The sequence below is a fragment of the Salmo salar genome, chromosome 07 (assembly GCF_965601325.2).
Source record: "Salmo salar chromosome 07, fSalSal1, whole genome shotgun sequence".
NCBI classification, from domain to species: Eukaryota; Metazoa; Chordata; class Actinopteri; order Salmoniformes; family Salmonidae; genus Salmo; species Salmo salar.
The window spans coordinates 30,264,137-30,283,953 of record NC_138297.1 but is presented as its reverse complement, the minus strand read 5'-3'; the positions used below and the strand labels follow the sequence as shown (position 1 = coordinate 30,283,953).

General features: G+C 42.8%; 1 protein-coding gene across 2 annotated transcripts; it reads right to left on the bottom strand.

Annotated features, from left to right (window-relative positions):
* Positions 1-9,169: 9,169 nt before the first annotated feature.
* LOC106608965 (E3 ubiquitin-protein ligase TRIM39) lies at positions 9,170-19,356 on the bottom strand. Of its 2 annotated transcripts, XM_045721824.2 has the most exons (9): positions 19,250-19,356; positions 18,785-18,909; positions 15,070-15,647; positions 14,707-14,802; positions 13,379-13,612; positions 12,680-12,827; positions 12,445-12,471; positions 12,091-12,272; positions 9,170-10,471 (listed from the first exon to the last, which is right to left on the bottom strand). In XM_045721824.2, exons 2-9 carry the CDS (start codon positions 18,789-18,791, stop codon positions 10,106-10,108), a joined length of 1,638 nt encoding a protein of 545 aa, XP_045577780.2. In that variant the 5' UTR covers positions 18,792-18,909; positions 19,250-19,356; the 3' UTR covers positions 9,170-10,105. The 2 variants fall into 2 exon arrangements, with proteins under 2 accessions (XP_045577780.2, XP_014062710.2); XM_014207235.3 differs by lacking the exon at positions 19,250-19,356 and having other exon boundaries at positions 18,785-19,049.
* Positions 19,357-19,817: the final 461 nt, after the last annotated feature.

Below are 19,817 nucleotides of genomic sequence, written 5' to 3'. Positions count from 1 at the left end.
GGCTGTTCGCCTACTAATCTCACTGCAACCCCCCTCCACTACTTTGTTTCCTTTTCTGTCTCCCTTTCCTCCAACCCTAGCCACTCAGCCCCTACCAAGATGGTCATGCGGTGTCACAATCTTTGCTCTCTCTTCCACTTCTCTCTCCTCTTCTATCCTATAATTTCTCACTTCTGCTAAATCCTTCTCCCTCCTGTGTCCTGATTCTGCCTCTTCGACCCTACTCTCCCCTTTCCGCATCCTATGACTCGTACTGTCCCCTTTCCTCCCGACTGGCTTGGCCTTCCGCTCCTGCTCCGTGGCTGAGTGACTCATTACGAGCTTACAAAACTGGGCTGCGGGCAGCTGAGCGAAAATGGTGGAAAACTAAACTTCTGGAAGACCTATTGTCCTTTCACGGCCCCCTCTCTTCCTTCTCTTCCTCTGTATCCACTGCAAAGTCACTTTCTAAATGTCAAGCTTCTGCCTCTAACCCTAGGAAACTCTTTTCCACCTTCTCCTCCCTCCTTAATCCTCCACCCCCTCCCTCTTCCCTCTCTGCAGATGACTTTGTCAACCACTTTGAAAAGAAGGTTGACGACATCCACTCCTCATTCACTCAGCCGATTGAGTCTACTGGTTCCACTTACACAGAACTACACTACGCCTTGACCTCTTTCTCTCCTCTCTCGCCAGATGAAATCCTGTGACTAGTGAGGTCAGGCCGCCCGACAACCTACCCGCTCGACCCCATCCCCTCCTCCCTTGTCCAGACCATCTCTGGAGACCTTTTCCCATTTCTCAATTTCCTCATCAACTCATTCCTGACCACTGGCTGTGTCCCCTCTGACTTCAAAATGGCCCGAGTTGCTCCCCTCTTCAAGAAACCAACACTTCAAACTATAGACCTGTATCCCTTTCTTTTCTTTCCAATACATTTTAGTCATTTTAGCAGACGCTCTTATCCAGAGCGACTTACAGTAGTGAATGCATACATTTCATACATTTTTTTCCCTGTGCTGGCCCCCCGTGGGAATCGAACCCACAACCCTGGCGTTGCAAACGCATCGCAAACACCATGCTCTACCAACTGAGCTACAGGGAAGGCTGTACACAATACACTTGTGCGTGCTGTCTCTGATCAACTCTCTCATTATCTCTCCAGAATGATCTTCTTGACCTGAACAAGACAGGCTTCAAGATGGGTCACTCAACAGAGACTGTTCTTTTCTGAGTCACATAGGCTCTCCTCACTGCCAAATCTGACTCGTCTCCCCTCTGTTCTCATCCTCCTAGATCTATCTTCGACACCTTGAACCATCAGATCCTCCTCTTCACCCTCTCAAGCCTGGGCGTCTCAGGCTCTGCACACTCTTGAATTGCATCCTACCTGGCAGGCCGCTCCTACCAGGTGACGTGGAGAGGATCTGTCTGCACCATGTACTCGCTGGTGTCCTTCAAGGCTTGGTTCTAGGCTCTCTTATCTCTATACACCAAGTCACTCAGCTCCGTTATATCCTCATATGGTCTCTCCTGTCATTGCTATGCGGATGACACTCAACTACTTTTCTCCTTCCCCCCTTCTGACACACAGGTGGCAACACGCATCTCTGCGTGCATGGCAGATATCTCAGCTTGGGTGTCGGCCCACCACCTCAAGCTCAATCTCGACAAGACGGAGCTGCTCTTCCTCCCGAGGAAGGCCTGTCCGCTCAAAGACCTCACCATCATGGTTGACAATGCCAGTGACACCCTCCCAGAGTGCAAAGATCCTTGGTGTGACCCTGGACAACACCCTGTTCTCTGCAAACATCAAAGCATTGACTCGCTCCTGCAGGCTCATGCTCTACAACGTCTGTAGAGTACAACCCTACCTCACACAGGAAGTGGTGTAGGTCCAAATCCAGGAGTAGTCCCGTCTGGACTACTGCAACTCACTGTTGACTGGGCTCCCTGCTTGTGCCATCAAACCCCTACAATTTATCTAAAATGCTGCAGCCTACCTGGTTTTCAACCTTCCCAAGTTCTCCCATGTCACCCCACTCCTCTGCACACTCCACTGGCTTCCAGTCAAAGCTCGCATCCACTACAAGACCATGGTGCTTGCCTATGGAGCAGCAAGAGGAACTGCCCCTCCGTTCCTTCAGACTATGCTCAAACCCTACAACCCAACCACTCCACTCTGCCATCTCCGGACTCTTGGCCCTCTGCTAATGACTCAAATGTAAATGTACATCACCATGAAGAGAATGATATTCATAAACATAATTATGCATTTCTGTATAGTACAGATCAGGGACCCATGATGTAATTTGGTTACCGGATGTAAATCCACTTCACCTACTGTTGTTCAATAACCAAAACAAATATTTTCAAACTCAAGATGTCATGTCATAACTGACACCCCATTCTTTCTTCAAACATCTTTGAATCTCAAGTTGGAGTTTTTGGAAAACGTGGTCGAATAAAGAAAAGGAGATTTTACCCTAATTCTCTTAACAAACTTTGCATATCCACAGTTCTCCCAATAAATGTGTAAATTGTTCAAAGCAGTTAAAATCAATGGTTTTTGTTTGGCATACATTTTAAAGTGAAAAATCAGATTCAAAGCATAATTCCTTTACTGTGAAAATGCCCATAAGCAGAAAATAACCCCATACGTATTGTAAAATATGGTGGTGTAGCCTTGCAGTATCTTTCCACTTCCACAGGTGAAACTCCAAGTCATCCATTAGCGACTCCTAATGATCAGTCATTTCCCTAGCCTCGCTCACCATGGTAATAGGCACTCCCTTCATTAGCCTAGCAAATACCAATGGCCAGTGATAAATGTGACCAAGGTGACCAACTGGGATTGAACCTGGGTCCCTTGTGTTCGCCAGACAACTGTTTGCCCTATGAGCTAAATCTATGATTCTCAAACCTCTCCTCGGGGACCCCCAGCCATTCCATGATTTTTATATTATCCAGAGCTAGCACACCTGAATCAACTTTTCAACTAATCATCAAGCCCTTTATAAGGTAGTTCAGAAATGTTTAAATGCTTGAGGGTCCCCAAGGAGAGGATTGAGAACCACTGAGCTAAAGCCTAGGCATTAGGCTGCCAACATGTGGTTTTGAATGACAGACCGGAAAAGCTTAGTGTTTCCACTGTCCCTCCCAGCTGAGACTGAGGATGCAGCAGGTGAGAGGTCAAGGTGCATCAGGCCCAAACCTTCACAGTCACACCGCCAGGGGCCATGACATCATCACACAGAAGAAGTGGAAATTATTTCACTGCCCAGAGTTACAAGGTTTAACTCAAATTACTGCTTTACGAACACGTTTATAATTATATTCAAACATGATTTATATGGATCATACATATGAAGAGTTTCATTTCAAAACGCTATATGTCCATTTTCAGAAATGTTGGTAAATTAGCTTTTATTGTTTAAAGAAATTATAGAAGAGATTGGATTTTTTTTTACTATCTAATCATGGCATGATTAGATATTAACAGACATGTATTTGGTGAAAATCTATTACAGACAAATAATAATGTTTTTTGCTAAATGCTATATATCCACCTCACTCTCAGAGAAATATAGTGCCTTCAGAAAGTATTCATACACCTTGACTTTTTCCACATTTTGTTGTGTTACAGCCTGAATTTAAAATGGATTCAATTGAGATATTTTGTATCTGGCCTAAACACAATACACCAAAAGTGGAATTCTGTTTTTAGAAAATTATACAGATAACAAAAAATTAAAAGCTGAAATGTCTTGAGTCAATAAGTATTCAACCCGTTTGTTATGGCAAGCCTAAATAAATAAGTTCAGGAGTAAAAATGTTCTTAGCAAGTCACGTAATAAGTTGCATGGACTCTGTGTGCAATATTAACATGATTTTTGAATAACTACCTCACCTCTGAACCCCACACATACAATTATCTGTAAGGTCCCTCAGTCGAGCAGTGAATTTCAAACACAGATTTAACCACAAAGACCATGGAGATTTTTAAATGCCTTGCAAAGAAGGGCACTGATTGGTAGATGATTAAAAAAAGCAGATTGCCTGATTCCGTTTTCTTCTTTTCTATATTTTGTTTTAAAAATGTTTCAGGTTTTCCCTCTCAAAATCACACTTTATAATAGAAACATAACAATAATAAGTCCACAACAGTTCTTAAATCACACCAGGAGACCACTTTTGCAGCCTGGGAAAAATCTGAGAAATGTAGATTTGTGGGTATAGTTACATTTAGTTAATTCTCTACTAAGGTCAATACATTTTTGAATATTGTTGAATTCTGTTTCAAAGCCTGGATTTCGTGACGGCCCTGATTTACATAATTTGGACCAGAATGAGGCTCTCTCGATTGTTCCTGCAGTGATGATTCACCATCTTCATCAAATGTTTTCATAATTTATCTGCAGATAATCTCCAAAATGCCTGGGCCTACTATCAGTGGCCTATGCAAATTAAGGAGCTAAATGATCGGCTCTCATTCGGTAGGCTACATTGACTGACAAGAGAAGAGTCACTCACTTTAGCGCCACTGTCTAGCAAGCCCCGACATCCTAATAAAGGAAACCTAGGAAATAATTTGTTTTACTTTTTGGGATGTGATACCATGGACATATAACCACGTTGCATGGCAAAGGGATATAGGAGATCGACTTTATTCAGTCAGTTCGACATCTTTTATCAATTAATAAACACTTGCTGTTCAGTTGTCAATCAAAGCACAGTCAATAGCTTATATACGTCTAGACTCCGCTTGGCTGACTATGTGAAATACGCAAAAGAAAATAAATGAATGTGCCAGAAAACAATAATTAGGCTAAATGATTTCGACTCTTTACCACTTATGCTGTGTTTAGATGGAACCAGGTAGACGGTAGACAGCAAACCGGATGTCATTGTTTTCAATGAGAGAACGACCGTAAATGCTGTTGAGTTCAAATACTTTGCTGTAGCGTTGTTATCTACCGGATGTTGATTTGTACTGTTTGTTTACTGAAATTACCATAGCAACGCATACCGTCGTGCTAGCTTGCTTGTGCCGCCACCATTTTTCTTGCTTTCTTGGCCCTCTGTAACGACTGGTGTGACAGTTTTTGCGTACCTCGTCTAAATGCGGAATTAAATTACATGGCGCTAATTAGAATTAAATTACATGGCCTACAACCGGCGCTAATGGAAAATACTGGTTAATCCGTCCACATAGTAATGTTGGTCTGCCAGAGACCACTGCCACACCATGGTGTCTCCCTTCTCCAGCGTATCTAGACTGATCCATTATCAGTGTTGATCACCCGGTTCATGTCTTTTCTGTGGTGGCCGGGTCAGTGTACTTCTCTTTGCAGTATCTCTGTGCCTCAGTCCAGTTCTTAGGGTCGTTAACATAGTTGTACTCATGAGTGAGGCAGGAGGAGAGGGTACACAGCCCTGTGGAGTAATGCAATTCTGTGTATGATGTAAAGACAACCCCAGAGAAATACTGCCGCACTCTCTCTCTCCCTCTTTCTGTATCTGTCCCTCCTCCTTTGCAGTTGGGTCTTTTCTCTATCTGACCTGGCCATGTCACCTATATGTCTAATGTTTGCATCTTTCCATTTCATCCCAAATGGCACCCTAGCTCCCTACATGGTGCACTACCTTTGACCAGAGCCCTAGTCATAAGTAATGCACTACATATGGAATAGGGTGCCATTTGGGATGAAATGGAAAGATGCAAACATTAGACATATAGGTGACATGGCCTCCTTCCCCTTTACTCACTCACCTGTATGTGGGCATGTGTGTTAGGCTCCTTGAAGTTACCCCTAGACACAGATCTAGAATCAGCTTCCCCTTCCTCAATCCTAACCATTAGTGAGGGAAATGCAGGTCACACTTTATTTGGATAGTCCTGATTTTTCATCTGTAGATGCTCTACAGATGGTCATACTATCAACAAACTATATGTTGATAAGCAACTGCTTGCTAAGGTTACGTTAGGGTAAGGTTTAGAATAAGGGTTAAGGTTAGGGTTAGGGCTAAATCACTATCACTATGTCAAGCAAATCACGTTTTTCTTTGTTGAGTAAACATGCTGTTTCTAAGACATATTCTCCAGTCCACAAGTTGAACCTGCCCTTCAAAATACAATAGGTATCTCTTTTTCTGTGGGCCGTTAGAGTTGTAGGGTCTACTAGCCCAGGGGTGCTCAAAGTGGGGTCCGCTGAGTTATTGCTGGGGGTCCGCAGCTAGATCAAAAAATATATAACAAAGAAAGTGCATTTCATTTTTTTTTAAATCAATATTACTAACAACAGATTAAACGACTTTAAGCCAAGGGATCCATTAAATAAGTGTAAAGTGTGTAATACAATACAATATAATGTAATAAGCTGCCGTAACAAAAAATATGTCTTCCCCTTGAATTGCAGGAAATTAGCTTGACAACTGCGAAATGTTCTCTCCGATGACAAGAGGCGGGCCTTATAAATGTTCTTTCTCCGGGCCAGAGACTTGGTTCATACAGACATGTACTGAAGACGTCATGGTAAAACTCCTTGTAGGCTATTTTTATCGCACTCGAGTGGTGTTCTGATTATGAAGAGATCCCTGACGAATTTGCCAACACGAAAGGTGTCCCCGGACACAAAAACTTTGAGAACCCTATAGTAAACTATTAGAATAGAAGCATATATAAATATTGTAATTGGAACCTGAGACTGTAACATACAGGGCTCCGGGCAGCCGAGCGGAAATGGAGGAAAACTCGCCTCCCTGCGGACCTGGCATCCTTTCACTCCCTCCTCTCTACATTTTCCTCTTCTGTCTCTGCTGCTAAAGCCACTTTTTACCACTCTAAACTCCAAGCATCTGCCTCTAACCCTAGGAAGCTCTTTGCTACCTTCTCCTCCCTCCTGAATCCTCCTCCCCCTCCCCCCCCCCCTCCTCCCTCTCTGCGGATGACTTCGTCAACCATTTTGAAAAGAAGGTTGACGACATCCGATCCTCGTTTGCTAAGTCAAACGACACCGCTGGTCCTGCTCACACTGCCCTACCCTGTGCTTTGACCTCTTTCTCCCCTCTCTCTCTAGATGAAATCTCGCGTCTTGCGACGGCCGGCCGCCCAACAACCTGCCCACTTGACCCTATCCCCTCCTCTCTTCTCCAGACCATTTCCGGAGACCTTCTCCCCTACCTCACCTCGCTCATCAACTCATCCTTGACCGCTGGCTACGTCCCTTCCGTCTTCAAGAGAGCGAGAGTTGCACCCCTTCTGAAAAAACCTACACTCGATCCCTCCGATGTCAACAACTACAGACCAGTATCCCTTCTTTCCTTTCTCTCCAAAACTCTTGAACGTGCCGTCCTTGGCCAGCTCTCTTGCTATCTCTCTCAGAATGACCTTCTTGATCCTAATCAGTCAGGTTTCAAGACTGGGCATTCAACTGAGACTGCTCTTCTCTGTGTCACGGAGGCTCTCCGCACTGCTAAAGCTAACTCTCTCTCCTCTGCTCTCATCCTTCTAGACCTATCTGCTGCCTTTGATACTGTGAACCATCAGATCCTCCTCTCCACCCTCTCCGAGCTGGGCATCTCCGGCGCGGCCCACGCCTGGATTGCGTCCTACCTGACAGGTCGCTCCTACCAGGTGGCGTGGCGAGAATCTGTCTCCGCACCACGTGCTCTCACCACTGGTGTCCCTCAGGGCTCTGTTCTAGGCCCTCTCCTATTCTCGCTATACACCAAGTCACTTGGCTCTATCATATCCTCACATGGTCTCTCATATCATTGCTATGCAGATGACACACAATTAATCTTCTCCTTTCCCCCTTCTGACAACCAGGTGGCGAATCGCATCTCTGCATGTCTGGCAGACATATCAGTGTGGATGACGGATCACCACCTCAAGCTGAACCTCGGCAAGACGGAGCTGCTCTTCCTCCCGGGGAAGGACTGCCCGTTCCATGATCTCGCCATCACGGTTGACAACTCCCTTGTGTCCTCCTCCCAGAGTGCTAAGAGCCTCGGCGTGACCCTGGACAACACCCTGTCGTTCTCCACTAACATCATGGCGGTGACCCGATCCTGTAGGTTCATGCTCTACAACATTCGCAGAGTACGACCCTGCCTCACACAGGAAGCGGCGCAGGTCCTAATCCAGGCACTTGTCATCTCCCGTCTGGATTACTGCAACTCGTTGTTGGCTGGGCTCCCTGCCTGTGCCATTAAACCCCTACAACTCATCCAGAATGCCGCAGCCCGTCTGGTGTTCAACCTTCCCAAGTTCTCTCACGTCACCCCGCTCCTCCGCTCTCTCCACTGGCTTCCAGTCGAAGCTCGCATCCACTACAAGACCATGGTGCTTGCCTACGGAGCTGTGAGGGGAACGGCACCTCCGTACCTTCAGGCTCTGATCAGGCCCTACACCCAAACAAGGGCACTGCGTTCATCCACCTCTGGCCTGCTCGCCTCCCTACCTCTGAGGAAGCACAGTTCCCGCTCAGCCCAGTCAAAACTGTTCGCTGCTCTGGCACCCCAATGGTGGAACAAGCTCCCTCACGACGCCAGGACAGCGGAGTCAATCACCACCTTCCGGAGACACCTGAAACCCCACCTCTTTAAGGAATACCTGGGATAGGATAAAGTAATCCTTCTAACCCCCCCTTAAAAGATTTAGATGCACTATTGTAAGTGGTTGTTCCACTGGATATTATAAGGTGAATGCACCAATTTGTAAGTCGCTCTGGATAAGAGCATCCGCTAAATGACTTAAATGTAAATGTAAATATTTGAGCATTCCTGGATGGTTCACTGACTGATAAGACATGGAAGAACACTATCATCTGTAATTTGAGGCGTTTACAATAAACAAGTGTTTGTTGTTGTTTGAATCCAAGATTGCCCCTTTAAAAAAGTATGTGGTTATATCCATGGTTCATTTAAAAAATGATCAAGTCCCAAATAGCACCTTCCTACAGTAAATAGTGCACTACTTTTGACCAGAGCCCCAGTGAAAAGTGATGCACCATAAAGGGAATATGGTATAATTTGGGATGCAGACAATGTCCTCTGAGGTCTCTGCATGCAGCTGAGATCTCAGCACCAGTAGGCCTATGCAAAACACATGGAAACTCTGGTTCTGGGTGGATGCAAACTAGTATGTTACACGCAGATGGAAGGAAAAGCAGGACATTACAGTAAATGAGCACATTCAAAATGTTTATTCCCATTGAGTATTATAATACATAGGGCCTAAGTAATATGAAAAGTATTGATGCAAACTTTTATCAGAGACAGAAAAATCTAAAACAATACATTTATTAGAATTTGTAGACAACTGGTCAAGATTAAGTGCAATGTCAATCAAAGCATTTAAGCGACTTGTTTGTCTTTAATCACAAGGTTATTTTACATGGTCGCACACCATGATTGACAAGGGAGATGACCAATGGGGCTAGCAGAATACCACTCTGCATCCCACTGCTGGCTGAAGCTAAGCAGGGTTGGTCCTGGTCAATCCCTGAATGAGAGAGCAGATGCTGCTGGAAGTGGTGGTAGAGGTCCAGTAGGAGGCACTCTTTCCTCTGGTCCAAAAAATTATCCCAATTCCCCAGGGCAGTGATTGGGGACATTGCCATGTGTAGGGTGCTGTCTTTTGGATGGGACATTAAATGTGTGTCCTGACTCTCTGTGGTCACTAAAGATCCCATGGCACTTATCGTAAGAGTAGGGGTGTTAACCCGGATGTCCAATCTGGCCCTCATACCATCATGGCCACCTAATTATCCCCAGCTTCCAATTGTCTCATTTCATCCCCCCTTCTCTCCCCTGTAACTATTCCCCAGGTCACTGTTGTAAATGAGAATGTGTTTTCAGTCAACCAGGTAAAATACAAAAAATATATGTTTTTACAATGGCTGCATTCGTATTGTGTCGCGTATGCCACATTAAATAGCCAAACATTGTTGAATGTTGCAGATCGAAATGCCATAAATAGAGCTGACGTGAAACATTATTCTACATGTCAGAGAGGCACGTGTGTTCTACATTGCATATTTCTATCTGAAAGTTCCAAAACGTTGTGTCCTGCTGAACGCACCCACTGGAAATGAGGAATGGTTAGAGGCAAATCAGAAACCTAACCTTCATGATTGACAGGGGAGATGACCAATGGGGCTGAGTTTTTACCATCATCACTAACACTGGGGCTGAGGAATGGATAGAGCCTTTCAGTAAAGGAGTATCCAGTGAAAGAATAGATATGAGCCTTGGCCTCCACATCGTAAAAGGACACTAACCCTTCCTCATAATCCACAAACACCCCAACCTTCTGGGGTTTCTCCCCCAGGGAGAGGAGAATGGAGGGGGATGCAAGGGCCCGGTACTCTTCCCCTCCTCTGAGCCTAATGGTCCAGTAGCCGTTCTCTGGGGTCGAAGTTATCATCCCCTTCCTGTTGACGGACTCTCTGACCACGCCCAGATCCCAGTAGGTCTTGTCCCCCACCTGTGAAGATCAAAAAGAGGATTAGTGCTAGGGCTAGAGTTAGGGTTAGAGTTAGGGTTAAGTTTAGGCTTAGGTTTAGGCTTAATCTTAGGTTTAGTGTTGGGTAGTGAACTACATGTAGTTCAACTAGGAATCAAACCAAATTCACAGTTGCTTGGTGGTAGTTGAACTAAATTTAAATCTAGGTAGTGTTTTCAGTAATTAATAACTTTTTGCCGTGTAGCTAACTACTGGAACTACACCAGTGGCAGTTGGTGCCATTTAAGATAAGGGAGGACAGTAATTGTAGTTATGAGCGTGGTCTTATTTCTATTACAGCATATTGGATGACTGTCATTCATATTCCACTTACCCAGCTCAATGTAACATCTATAGGTTTAGGCTACTACATGATAATCGAATTGTCCCTATACTCATCATGAAGTTGCTACAACCTAGCCTATGAATTAAACTTTACCAAGGGGACAGACTGACACATTCAATACCGCCTTGCACACTCTTGCCTTCATCTATCTGATCTAGGGTGTAAAACAAGGGTTTCTATTGGACAAATTCAGGTATGTTTATCCCTGTTTCGTTCTGTTTGCTTCCGTTTAAGAAACGTTTTTCAACAGAATCGGTGGAATAAATACCCCCCTGATCACATGCAAACAGTTCACTTTCATAGCAGCCACATACAGACAGCATGATCCCTTTGATCGTTGTATAATTCCTTTTCGCATCTACTCGCTTTCCTCCTCTCACCTTTTCCCCTCACCTATGGACTTCAGTGTTCAATACATCAGCTGTCTGTGACCAGGCAAAAAAAACTTTCCAAGGCAAACTTTCATAACAGCTAACGCTACAAACATATTAGCTAACGTCAAGTAAACATAGCTACTAGAACTAACGCGTTAGTAAACCCGCTACAATCATGCAGTGCGGTGTACAGTTAGCAATCAGTTTAGCAGTCATACCGGTGAGCCCCACTGGCAATAAATTAATAAAAACAAAAGTTTACCTTGACTTGGAAGAGTTCCACGAGCCTCCTAGATTTGTATTGAAGTCAATGTATCTAGAAGAGGATGGAAACTAGCTGTCCTCCGCCTACACCATTGTGCTACCCTACAGAGTGCTGTTGAGGCTACTGTAGACCTTCATTGCTAAACAGTGTATTTTTATCAATTATTTGTTGGCATGTGAAAATATTTTGTGTAGTTTGATCTAAAAAAGGATTACTTTTATTTTTCACAATTTTTATTTTTATGAAATTCACTGAGGAGGATGGTCCTCCCCTTCCTCCTCTGAGGAGCCTCCACTGAACTACACCCTACTTCTTTGTAAAAATATTTAGATATGATAGTTTAGATGTAGTGAACTACTTATTCAAAGTAGCTTTATTTAACTAAACTATATTTTTCATAATGGTAGCTTTAGGGTAGTTTAACTTCTTCTATTGTGAAGTAATTGGTAGCTTGGTAAACTACATCTTCAGAGTAGCTTCCCCAACACAGGGTTTAGGTGAAGAAAATTGTTCATACACATCAGACGTGGCACAGAAGCTGGTAAAAAAAAGAAGAACAACTGCAGAAACTGATCTAATGTCAGTGGAAGTTAAGATTCGCCCAATGTTTGTCTACCTGAACCTCAAAGTAGAACCTCCCAATTGAGAAACCTCTCTTCCCCAAGATACAAAGCACCGGGTCGAAGCGCTGGGGGTTGTCAGGGAGAATCTGCAACATGTCACCGCGCCGTGCCTGCTTGCAGTCAGAGGACAGGACGATGTTGGGGTGTGCGGTGTCCGGGTCCAAAGTCACGTCAACTGTCGAGATACAGAGAGCATGGAAATTCTCGTAAATCCTTTATGAAGTGTTATATTGCCTTTTAGAAACAGTCATAACACCTCAGAGTTGCAGGCATAGAGCAGTATGAAGATAGTGAGAATGATGAAGATAGTGAGAGTCATTATGGAAAAAGTCATAGAGAAATTATACCTGCATACTTCTGGATCCTCTTAAACTCTGGGGCACAATAGAAAATGAAATATTCTCAGTTGTTACAGGAATACATTACCAGAACTACATATTATTCTCATCATGAAAGTAACATTCAGTATAATATCATAGCCATGTGCTTGATTAGTATAATTTCCCACTTCATTGATACTGTATCCGTGCATATGCATAGGTTTTCCGCAAGTCATAAAAAAGTATCATGTGTTTAATTTACCTTTCTCTTTCAGTGTCTCTAACTCATTCTTAAGTATGTCCTCTAGTTGAGATAGAGCTCTCCTCACATTCCCCACACACATATCAGAGTCAACACTGATCTCAGACCAGTCCTTGGTGGGTGGAGTGGTGCACAGCGATGGTAAACTCTAAGACAGGGCGAAAAAGAAACACATCCATCTTTCTGGAGAATGATGTCTTGTCTTGTGATTGTTTAGTTGGCCTATTGCAGGGTTCCCAATCTTGCATCCAGGGGGCCAAATTCAGCCCGTGTAGGATTTTATTTGGTCACCCAAGTTTTCGGAGGATTTTTTTAAATAAAAATGTTCATTGTTGTACCTAAAAGACTGTAAATCACCAGGAAATCAGCTCCAAGTGATTGTAATGAAGTAAATCTCTTCCCAACTATTCCCACACATAAATAGAGAGACATTATGTGATCGTATACCAATGTAATCAATGTCATCAAGGTTTGAAATTATTATGTTTTTGTCAAATACTATATCTGTTTTGGCTTCTTGCAGTCAATTTACAATATACAAATGATTTATAATTATATTCTGGTCCCCCGACCATCCGCTCAAGAACAAATCAGCCTATGGCTGAATGTAGTTGGGGACCCTGGTCTATTGGTTTGTCAAGTCTTAAAATCAATATATAAGTTCAATTGTCCATATTGACAAGATAGAGGGACACTAACCTGTAGGAGATGGAGGTGGTCCTCAGTGAGTGAGAGCTGCTCCAGCTCAGTGCTTCTCCTCTGTAGCTCAGTGATTTCCTGCTCTAGCTCTTTGACGAGCCCTTCAGCTCGCCTCTCTGCTGCTTTCTGCTTCTCCTCGATACCCTCATTGAGCTCAGCCTGGCTTCTCTTGATGGATTTCACCAGAGCAGTGAACATCTGTGCACCATCTTCCATCTCTTTCTTAGAAGTTATCTGATGAAATGAAATACATTTGAAAACAGTTTGACTGAGACTTGAATCCTGTGCAGTGGTGGAAAAAGTACCCAATTGTCATACTTGAGTAAAAGTAAAGATACCTTAATAGAAAATGACTCAAGTAAAATGGAAAGACACCCAGTAAAACTCTACAAGTATTTGGTTTGAAATATACTTAAGTATCAAAGTATCAAAAGTAAATGTAATTGCTAAAACATACTTAATTTACTGAAGTGGGCTAAATCAGAGTGTTTCTTAGTAGTTTTAAACAAATCTATTTTGAAACAAAAGTACACACCTCACACACATGGTTATGGGCTTAAAAAAAGAAGACACCTGTACCATGTCAGATATAGAGTTGAAATGTATTACATTTTGAGTTTGCATCCCAACACTGAAATATAGCAAAACTGTGTGAAATAGAAACATCGTATTTTCGGCAGGTTCTTTAAAAATAATGTTTATTTATTATGAAATTATGAAAACTATTAGTAACATTCCACCCATGAGGCCACTAGGTCATCTGACTGCAAGAAACGCAATGTATCAAAAGTAAATTTATACATAATTTCAAATTCCTTATATGTAGCAAACCAGACGGCACCATTTATATTTTATTTGTTATTTATTTTTTATGGATAGCCGGGCGCTCTCCAACACTCAGACATCCTTTACAAATGAAGCGTTGGTGTTTAGTGAGTCCGCCAGATCAGGCAGTAGGGATGACCAGGGATGTTCTCTTGATAAATATGTGAATTGGAACATTTTCCTGTTCTGCTAAGCATTCAAAATGTTACGAGTGCTTTTGGGAAAAATGTATAGAGTAAAAAGTACAATCTTTCCTTTGGGAATGTAAAAGTAAAAGTTGTAAAAAAATTCAATAAAATAGTCATGTATTTTTACTTAAGTACTTCATACCACTGACCCTATGTTACCCCACAAAGACAGAAATGCTCTACAAAATATTGCATTTGGAGACAGCTTACCGATACATATATAGGGTTGCACCTTTTTGTTTAAATACATTTGGACAATAATTAAACCCTGCCGTATTGATTTCACATCCATCTGTGATTGTTTGCAGAACTTACCCTACTGAGTTCCATTGAATGTTTGATCTCCTCCACCTTCTTCTGTCTGGACTGGATCATCTGCTGAACTCCTGTCTCCATCTTCTTTATCTGAGCCTACAGAAAGAAGGACATGCAAACCATCTAAGAAGTAGGTGTAGTAGTACTGGGCTAGAAGTAATAGTTGCAATTCTGGGTGAAGATCTGGGTCAAGATGTGCTGGAAGGAGTAGAGTTTTCCACACTGGGGTTAAACCCAAGATCAGAGTTTGGGCCCTATTGATTCTTGTTCAAGAATTACAAGATTCAAGAATTACAAGCAATTGATCATAAAAAAGTTAATCACTATTGTGTATCAACATTCATCCCCCAATGCCTACAGTACCTTCTTTTCCCCACACTCCTCCTCTATAGCAACGGTGTGGTGAGTCTTGTGGCACGTCTCGGTGCAGAACTGACAGACATACATCTGGTCGGTCTTACAGAACGACTCCAGGAGCTTCTCGTGCTTCTTACACATCCTGTCTTCCAAGTTCTCCACAGGGTCAATCAGTTTGTGGACCTTCAGCGTAGCAACTCTCTTGTGAGGCTCCAGGTGAGGCTCGCAGTAAGAGGTCAGACACACCAAGCAGGACTTGAGGGCCTTGATCGTCCCTCCGGTACAGACATCGCAGGCCACCTCACCAGGCTTAGCGACAGTTAGGTTTGAGACGCCAACTTGAATCCTCTTGAATTGATCGGTGATTTCTTTGAATGCAACGTTGATGCTAATTTGGGGCCTAACTGTGAAGGTTTTCTCACAGGTTGGGCACTTACAGCCATAACTGATCTTCCAGAGCCCTCTGATACAGGCCATGCAGAAGGTGTGTCCACATGGGGTCGTGACTGGGTCAGTGAACACATCCAGACAGACAGAACACTGGAACTGATTCTCTGATAACAGACTAGTAGGGGAAGCCATCTCTGGAGAGAAAAGAGGAACATATAGTGTACGTCCCAAACTACTTCCTATGTAGTGCACTACTTTTGACCAGAGCCCTGGAGAATAGGGAGCCATCTAGGACACAGACATAGTTTGACATTATACAGTCCATAATGATCAATGAGAGAGGAAGTCAGCGTTGAGTGGACGCCAATGACAAGCAGTACAAGATCGGTATGATAACAATTGTGCTATGATAACAATTCAAAAAAGTGTTTTTTTCTCATTTCTGAAACGTTGGTATTAAAATATCTTATCTGAGCTCCTACAGGGTGTGGCTCTCCTTTATTTTTGATAGTGTTTTACTCTGCTAGCCAGCACCTCGCCTGACCATGTGTGCGTTTCCTCCGCCTTCAGTTTTCTAATTTCTTTACCAGATAATAATTTTACTAGATTATCTTTCCTATATGATTGTTCTACAAATACAGTTACACTGGAAAATGAGTCAAGCTTCGTTCTTACAGATAACACCCTCTATTCACCCTTGTTTTCCGAACTGAAAAGACAAACCCTTGTAACACTACTTGAACATAAACATTATTAGCACAACACCCTTGGCATTACGATGCAATTTACGGATTATAATATTCTAAATAACTATACTGAACAAAAATATAAATGCAACATGTAAAGTGTTCGTTCCATGTTTCAGGAGCTGAAATAAAAGATACCAGAAATGTTCCATACGCACAAAAAGCTTAATTCTCTCCAATTGTATGCACAAATTTGTTTATATCCCTGTTAGTGAGCATTTCTCCTTTGCCAAAATAATCCATCCATCTGACAGGTGTGGCATATCAAGAAGCTGATTCAACAGCATGATCATTACACAGATGCACCTTGTGCTGGGGACAATAAAAGACCACTCTAAAATGTGCAGTTTTGTCACACAACACAATGCCACAGATTGCAATTGGTATGCTGACTGCAGGAATGTCCATCAGAGCTGTTGCCAAATAATTGAATGTTACTCTTTCTACCTTAAGCCATCTCCAACGTTGTTTTAGAGAATTTAGCAGTATGTCCAATTGGCCTCACAACTGCTGACCACGCATAACCACGTCACCCCAGGACCTATTTCTGTCTGTAAATAAAGACCTATTGTGGGGAGAAACTCATTCTTATTGGCTGAAATAACGAAATCAATTGAAATAAATGAATTAAACCCTAATCTATGGATTTCACAAGGCTGGGCAGGGGTACAAGGCTGTGCCCCTGCCCAGCCTTGTGAAATCCATAGATTAGGGCTTAATTCATTTATTTCAATTGATTTCGTTATATGAACTGTAAGTCAGTGAAATCATTGAAATTGTTGCATGTTGCATTTATATTTTTGTTCAGTATATTTCTCACCATTGAAATAGTCAAATGTGACAGTGCCTTTTTAATGTCGTACTGTACAGTACCAGTCAAAAGTTTGGACACACCTACTCATTCCAGGGTTTTCTTTATTTTTACTATTTTCTACATTGTAAAATAACAGTGAAGACATCACAACTATTAAATAACACATATGGAATCATGTAGTAACCAAAAAAGTGTTAAACAAATCAAAATATAATTTATATTTGAGATTCTTCAAAGTAGCCACCCTTTGCCTCGATAACAGCTTTGCACACTCTTGGCATTCTCTCAACCAGCTTCATGAGGTAGTCACCTGGATTGCATTTCAATTAACAGGTGTGCCTTGTTAAAAGTTCAATATTGGAATTTCTTTCCTTCTTAATGTGTTTGTGCCAATCGGTTGTGTTGTGACAAGGTAGGGGTGGTTTACAGAAGATAGCCCTATTTCGGAAAAGACCAAGACCAAGACCATATTATGGCAAGAACAGCTCAAATAAGCAAAGAGAAATGACAGTTCATCATTACTTTAAGACATGAAGGTCAGTCAATCTGGAACATTTCAAGAACTTTGAAAGTTTCTTCAAGTGCAGTCGCAAAAACCATCAAGCGCTATGATGAAACTGGCTCTCATGAGGACCGCCACAGGAAAGGAAGACCCAGAGCTACCTCTGCTGCAGAGGATAAGTTCATTAGAGTTACCAGCCTCAGAAATTGCATCCCAAATAAATGCTTCACAGAGTTCAAGTAACAGACACATTTCAACATCAACTGTTCAGAGGAGACTGAGTGAATCAGGCCTTCATGGTCGAATTTCTACAAAGCAATCACTACTAAGGGACACCAATAAGAAGAGACTTGCTTGGGCCAAGAAACATGAGCATTGGACATTAGACCGGTGGAAATCTGTCCTTTGGTCTGATGAGTCCAAATTTGAGATTTTTGGTTCCAACCGCAGAGTAGAGAGTAGGTGAATGGATGATCTTTGCATGTATGGTTCCCACTGTGAAGCATGGAGAAGGAGGTGTGATGGTGTGGGGGTGCTTTGCTGGTGACACTGTCAGGGATTTATTTAGAATTCAAGGCACACTTAACCAGCATGGCTACCACAGCATTCTGCATCAATACGCCATCACATCTGGTTTGCGCTTAGTGGGACTATCATTTGTTTTTCAACAGGACAATGACCCAACACACCTCCAGGCCGTGTAAGGGCTATTTGACCAAGAAGGAGAGTGATGGAGTGGTGCATCAGATGATCTGGCTTCCACAATCACCCGACCTCAACCCAATTGAGATGGTTTGGGATGAGTTGGACCGCAGAGTGAAGGAAAATCAGCCAACAAGTGCTCAGCATATGTGGGAACTCCTTCAAGACTGTTGGGATAGCATTCCTCATGAATCTGGTTGAGAGAATGCCAAGAGTGAGTAAAGCTGTCATCAAGGCAAAGGGTGACTACTTTGAAGAATCTAAAATCTAAAATATATTTTGATTTGTTTAACACATTTTTGGTTACTACAAATTCCATGTGTTATTTCCTAGTTTTGATGTCTTCACTATGTAGAAAATAGTAGAAATAAAGAAAAACCCTTGAATGAGTAGCTGTGTCCAAACTTTTGACTGGTTCTGTATGTCTTCACCAACACATAATGACAGTTCAAGCATATAACTACTGTCCCTCCTATTCAATCATACAGTCCCTTGCACTGTAGCTGTCAACATAACAGTATCTGTTACACTGTCAATTTTTCTTGAATGTTAAATATCGATACTTACTCTTCATTGTGTTGGGTACCTACTTCAGCTCTCTACAGTTAGCAGCAGCCAGCCCTGAAGATCTCTTCTAACGCACACCGGGACAGGTGACTTGTGAGTGTGGTAGGTAGACTTTGTAAGGCTAGCTGTAAAACAGGTAAATGTCATTAGGTAGCAATGCAGTTATTCACAGGTCAGTTAACCCCTCCCGCTCATGTGCCTCAGTGCTGCATGTCTGTCTGCCTGCCTGCCTGTCTGCCTGCCTGCCTGCCTGTCTCTCTGTCTGTCTCTCTGTCTGTCTCTCTGTTTAAAACCTGCATTAATGCGACAGCATTCACCACAAAACACAATCGTGGTTATTTGTTTTGCGTAGACATGCATTCACTTTACAATGCAATTACTTATTTGTGTGTGTGTGTGAGTGTGTGTCTTAGGGGTGTGCCTATTCAGTCCAAGTGCCAATGTTTTCCAGCCATGATGACTCACCTAAATGGACAGCTGACCACCTGACATGTGGAATGCGGCATTACCAAATTAAAGCTGAACCAACATAGGCATGCACACACACACACACACACACACACACACACACACACACACACACACACACACACACACACACACACACACACACACACACACACACACACACACACACACACACAAACAACCAAGCAGGGAGATCAGAGTAAGATAACACTGACAAACTGAAGTTCATTACAGTAACACAATTGCACAACTCTAGGGACTAATGCATCATAAATCAAATGATGCATCCAGTATAAGTACAATAGTCCAAGGTGTGTTCACTAACTAGGCTATGGGTGTGACTATCAGGTCATGTGGAATCAGTGTGACTGTGTCATGACTCGACAGCAGCACCTGAGCTGCCTGCATCTATTAAGTCCCTCCCACTCCAGCTCTTACTGACAAATGGGAACTCAGACAACCCAGGCAGTGGATCTGTTCCAATATCAATACTAGCATATTATTTAGAATGACTGAAGAGAGCTGCTCATCTCAACAGCAACCTCGAGGGGGTAGTATCAATATA

Coding starts and splice junctions, on each gene's coding strand:
- LOC106608965 (XM_045721824.2), bottom strand. Junction 14,803..15,069: donor AGGAGTGTGGGGAAAAGAAG/GTACTGTAGGCA, acceptor TTCTTTCTGTAG/GCTCAGATAAAGAAGATGGA. Junction 12,273..12,444: donor GAGGATCCAGAAGTATGCAG/GTATAATTTCTC, acceptor GTATCTCGACAG/TTGACGTGACTTTGGACCCG.